The sequence below is a fragment of the Centruroides sculpturatus genome, unplaced genomic scaffold, assembly GCF_000671375.1.
Source record: "Centruroides sculpturatus isolate CEXI.00-Female unplaced genomic scaffold, Cexi_2.0 scaffold86, whole genome shotgun sequence".
Taxonomy (NCBI): domain Eukaryota; kingdom Metazoa; phylum Arthropoda; class Arachnida; order Scorpiones; family Buthidae; genus Centruroides; species Centruroides sculpturatus.
Window position 1 is genome coordinate 505,977 of NW_019384475.1, and position 5,784 is coordinate 511,760.

The following is a 5,784-nucleotide window of genomic DNA, read 5'->3' on the forward strand; positions in this document are numbered from 1 at the left end:
CAGTTAATTAAAATCGTAAAAGTATTTTTTTTTTAATTTGTAAATTAGCTTTAAAAAAATAAAAACTGTTTTATATATTTAGTTTCAAAAAATATCCATTTATTTAATCCCATATCCACAAGTTTATTAAATATCGAAGAATATTAATAAATAATAAATGAAATAATTTTTAAAGTAATAGATTTCTTAGAAACATTTTAAAATAATAAGTTAGATGTAAATAAATCATTTAAATAATATTTTAAGACTATCCAGTATAGAAATGAACGGATTTTTATATATAAAAATATCGTTAACATCGTTTAAAATAGTTTTAAAATTTTTATAAATTATTGATATTTAATTTATAATAAAGCTTTTATTTTAAATTAAAACAACAGCATTTATAAATAAATTAACGCAAAAACATTAATAAATAATCTAAAAAACTAATTCTAAAAAATTAACTTAGCAAATTTTGCTTTTATAATTTAAAATAATAACACAATCGAACCTCCAACAACGGTCACTTCTAAGCAGCGGCCATTTTTTCGGAAACATTTTTTAAAATAAAATGGAATACGAAATAACCTTCAAATTACGTCTATCTCCAAACAAAGGCATTTTTTTTTTTTTTTTATGTTCCCGTCAGTGGCCGTTGTTGAAAGGTTTGATTATAACATATTATTTTTTAACATAAAATTTCTTTAATCTAATTCAAGTGCGAACGAATATGGAAGTAAGATGCCTATTAACCGTGTTTTGCTTGTGTTTCTCCAAGTAGGCTACACTTGTGATTATGAATCGTAAACTGAATTTAAAAAATATGTTTTTCGTTTATAAAATTATTGGAAACCTGATAATAAGCATAAGTACGTAATTAGATAAGACAACAATTTAGTCTTTATAATAATTAGCTAACTTTTGTGCTCCCTTATATATATATAACCTATGTATAAGATCATACAAGGATAATCAAGATAAGACCATTTTATTCAATTTCTTTAAACAAATTTTATCAAAATTGTTCAAAATATCCACACTATTGTCATAAAATAATTAACACAATAATTGTACGTATTAGAATTATATAGTACAGTACTTTGTTCTTTACAATGGTTAACTTGTCTTTTGGGTCTCCCTGTATACGATTAGGCTAATAAAGTTTTCAAAGATTTTGGTAAAGGTATCCGATATTGAAGATCCCACTGGTATAATGTTTTTAATTTTTTTACTTTAAATAATTTAAAATTTATTTTTACAAGAATATGATAGGAGAAAAGTATTCGCACTTCATTAATTCTGTCTCGGTTTTCAACACAGACAATACTGAGGTCGTTTCGATTAAATAGGCCACACTGCACTGGGAATAACTTAGAAAATAATAACTTTACATTGACTATGCATTATAAATAACATTTTTATTTAATCTTCATATATCAATATTTAATAAACTTAAGTTTTAATGAATATAAATAACGAAAGGAGTTAATTAATATTCGTAAAACTTAAAGGAAACAAGATCAATAATAAAAAGTTTAGTAAATTTATATCATAAATTATATATAATTTATGAGCTTTGACGTTTTATTATTTATAATCGCTAAGAATGTAACATTCATTCCATCTGATGAATAATTTGTTGCATCCAGCTCCAATAAAAAGTGAAGTATCTGAAAACTTCTTTTATCTGAACAGACACAGAAAAGCACCAAAATTTAATTTGTTATGTAAAAAGATAATACAAAATTGATATGTATTAGAACTTTTATACAAAATAGTGAAAAAAAACTAATTTATATTACTCAAAATACAGTAATATCACACTTAGACTTTATTTAATATTTCGACAAATTTCTATTTAACTTGCACCAAAGTCGGCAAGAAAGATTAATAATTAATTGTACTGTATGTAAAAACGATCACGTTCTAGCCACAGGAAACAGAAATATCAATAATGTGTTCTGAAATGGCCGAAAATAATAGTCTATCACACTTAGAGGTTACACACAAGAATCCTTTTTTCATCACAACTTTGAACAATCGATTAAAGCATTGACGCAATCAATTTTCGAATACGTTTCGTGAAGATTTGTTTCCATGCAGAGTTGTCAGTTTGGGGATAGAATTATATTGTTTACCTGCACCGTAGACAATATGATATAAATCATCCCAAAGGTTCTCAACACTGTTCAGATGCGGTGAACAGATCGCCTGTCAAGCAGGGTCACATCTATATTCTCAAAGAACTCTTCTCTAGACACTGGAAACCTGGCATTGTCCGATTAAAAAACCCGCAACTTTCTCTTAAAATTTCAATTGAGCACCAGCTATCTTCAGGCGATATTCGATTACCTGAAATGACCCCAAGTTTGTCGTTCCGCTATAACCGGAAATAATCCAAACCATCAGTGATCAACCTCAAAAACATGCTTTGTATTGGACATTTTATCCAATTTTTATCGGCCTAGTAAAAATTTTGTCCGTCAAGTTAAAAGTTTTTCGTATCCATAAATATTAGTTTTTGCCAGAAGATAACTCAAAAATGTTTCTAGGCAAATTCTAGGCTAGCTAACTTGTGTCTTTGAGCCATTAAGGCATGCTACATTTTGATAAATTTGACGTTTTCGGACAGGCTATCGGCATCAGTTATTCATCGAGCTCTGGCGCCTCGAAGAACATCTATTTAGAGAGTCTTCACATGAGATTTTCTGAAATGGCTTGTTTTCTTTAAGTGAAATGTTTATGATGGCACGCTTGTCCCTTGAAGTCACCCACTGTTGTAGACTTTTGACTTCTAAGATCCTCGTGGTACACGAATTTACAGATAATGAAACGATGTTTGTTCAATTTCTTAGCAATTTGTGTTGGTGTTAAATGGCACCCGTATCATAAGCTTGAATGTTGACCTTTTGTTCTGTATTAAGATCAATCTTACGCCCCAACAGCTTACAGAGTCGCGATTCTAATCATATTATTTAATAAACAACGAAATTAATCGCTTCATAATTTGCTTATTAAATAGTTTATTAATTATTATTACTAAATTAATTAAAGTCAGCGTGATATTGCTTTGATACGAAGTAATATATAGACTATAGCTTTCATGTAAACTGAAACCTATAGCCTATATATTAACATAAACAGGATGTAGACTGAAGATATAAATTTTAAATTCATAAAAGTAAAAATAATAAAAAATTATATAAGTTTAGTTGTAAAAAAATAATATCTTTTTACTTCATAAACTTTAAATTTTTAATTATTTATTTATTTTCAATATTCTTAAAACTTTGTTTTTGTTTATATGAGTTGAAGAATGTTCTCTATATCAACGCTTCCTTTAATCTTTCATATTTTAAAAATGTTTATAAAACAAAAACATAGACTTTTTTAAAAAAAATAATTTGACTAATGAATATTAAATTCATAAGAAATATTTAAAAAACAAACATCCATAAAAATAAAAAGAATAATTAAAAATATATTAAATTTTTATGCATTATTTTTTATTTTCAACATTTTTTCAAAAAACTTGTTTTCACTTACTTGAGTTGGAATGATATTTTTATAAGTTACATCAAAATTTACTTAAATCTTTTATGTATTAAAAATATTTATTAAATAAAAACAGAGTTTAAAAAAGAAGAAAAAAGATTTTTATAAGATTTGATTTACTTTTTTTTTATAAAAATAATTTTAGGTTAAATCAATAAAAAAAATTCAAAGCACAATAAACAACATTATTTACAGTGCACCTNTTCGTTTATTCATTTAAATAACTTGGAAAATTAATCACGTATAATCTCTGTCAATCCAAGGATATGGAGAAAGTAAAATTCGATTTGTGGCACACGTCGAGAATTTTATTAGATGTACCTGTACAGGAAATAAAGTTTAATAAAGGAAATAAAGATTAAGAAATTTAGATAATGATAAAGTTTATAGAAATTTGATTTCTGTCTCTTTTAATGCTAATGTTGAATAGAATATTCTTGTATTTCAAACATAGGGATACCTCGTAACTTAACATTCGATGATAATTTTAAGAGTTTAATAGTGTGTGTAATTAAAACCTAAGTTAATAAAGTAAGTATTTAATTGTTAAAATTATGCATATTTTTATTATTCTAACATGAAAAATATTATTTTATTTTTCACATAAACCCTATTTAAATCTTGCTATACAGCATCCATTTTCAACATAACTAAGATATATAATTAGTATAAAAATCGAAATAATAATATAACTAAATAACAAATCAAAAAAATTAATAAAGCGTTAATTTAGATTCATATGAAACATATATTAAAGTAAATTATACATTATAATTTACACCGTTTATAGGCTTAAAAATACTTCCTAAAATAACATATATTATTTTATAAAATCCCTTAAATAATTTAATATAATAAATAAAATATTATATATAAACTACAATAAGAATTGTAATTTTTATTGACAAGATCGTTTAGGAAAAGATCAATATAGAGTACGTTAGGAAAAATGTTTTCCTAGAACATCTCTTACAATAATCGCAATAAAATATCTTTTATTTACTTTCGAGATAATCGATATTATCGATTTAATGAATGAAAAAAATATATTGTTATTAGGATTTTTACTTTTAATTTAAATAAAACGTATAAGGGGAAAAACCCCTTACCAAAATTTTGTGTTTCGTCCTTCAACCAATCTAAAACAGCTGGTTTCACATAGAAGACTTCCCACCCATAAGAATGAGCACTGATTCTTCTCACGTCCAAAATTTTGTTACCAGTTTCCTTGTATTTGTTATCTGCAGACATGACTTGGTATACTCGAACCTGTCAACAGAAACAACCCATTAATTATATTGTCAAAGTCTAGCTAGATTTATATGTATTCAACCTAACGTAAAAGTATAACAAACTTTAATAACTGTTACTACTTTGATACAATTTATAGACCTATAAAAATTGTTATTTTATTTATTTTTCTTCTAACTTTCGTTTTTTCTAAAAAGCCAAAATGAGAAAGGTATAACTAACTGGTTATCATTAAATTACTGCATTTATAAAGTAATATAATCTATAAAAAAGATTATATTATTTATTTTGTTTTTTTTTTGTTTTTTTTAAATAAATTTAACCGTCTACCTTCTAAAACTAGCTCTTTTATTTTATAAAAATACTTCTGTTTTCTAAAGAAAACCACAGATAAAAAAAGTATACCCGTGTAATATTTTGTGTATTATTTATTACATATTATTTTATAATATAAAATTACAACTATTATTTAATATATTATTGCTATTTTATTTACTTTTCTTATAAAAATAACCTTCTATTTTCTAAAAAAATAACACCAAAAATGAGAAAATATAACTAAGTCCTAGTCTCTAAAATATTGTCTTTATAAATTAATTAATGTAGCATTTAAATATATTACATTATATAATACTAGCAGACCCCGCCACGCCTTGTTGTGGCTCAAAATGTATCTATTATAAATGTATAACACTTCCCCCGTGGGGGAAAATTTTTCGAAAAATCCCTTCTTAGTGTACATTCTGTTGACGTACCCTATTAAAACGCAATCAAAAACGCAAGAAACCGCATCTAAAATACTATAAATAGAAGCAGAGTCCTTTACGGTAAGCCTTCCCCGTAAGGCTTACCGTAAAGAACTGTCCATCTCCCATGTTTAACGGAATAATATACAGCCTATGTTCACCCTGAAGTTCCATTCTAAATATTGGTGAAAGAATTTTTGAAATCGGATGAGTAGTTTCGGAGATTACCTGCTGCATACAAACTAACATA

General features: G+C 25.7%; 1 protein-coding gene across 1 annotated transcript in view; it reads right to left on the reverse strand.

The window, feature by feature from the left end:
* The window catches only part of LOC111621282 (bone morphogenetic protein 7-like), a 19,995-nt gene that overhangs the window by 10,717 nt on the left and 3,494 nt on the right, over nucleotides 1-5,784 (reverse strand). Inside the window, exons 2-3 of the mRNA XM_023363368.1 lie at nucleotides 4,893-4,929; nucleotides 4,647-4,806 (exon numbers count right to left, since the gene is read on the reverse strand). Coding sequence (XP_023219136.1) covers nucleotides 4,647-4,806; nucleotides 4,893-4,929 — 197 coding nt within the window. The remainder of the gene's footprint in view (nucleotides 1-4,646; nucleotides 4,807-4,892; nucleotides 4,930-5,784) is intronic.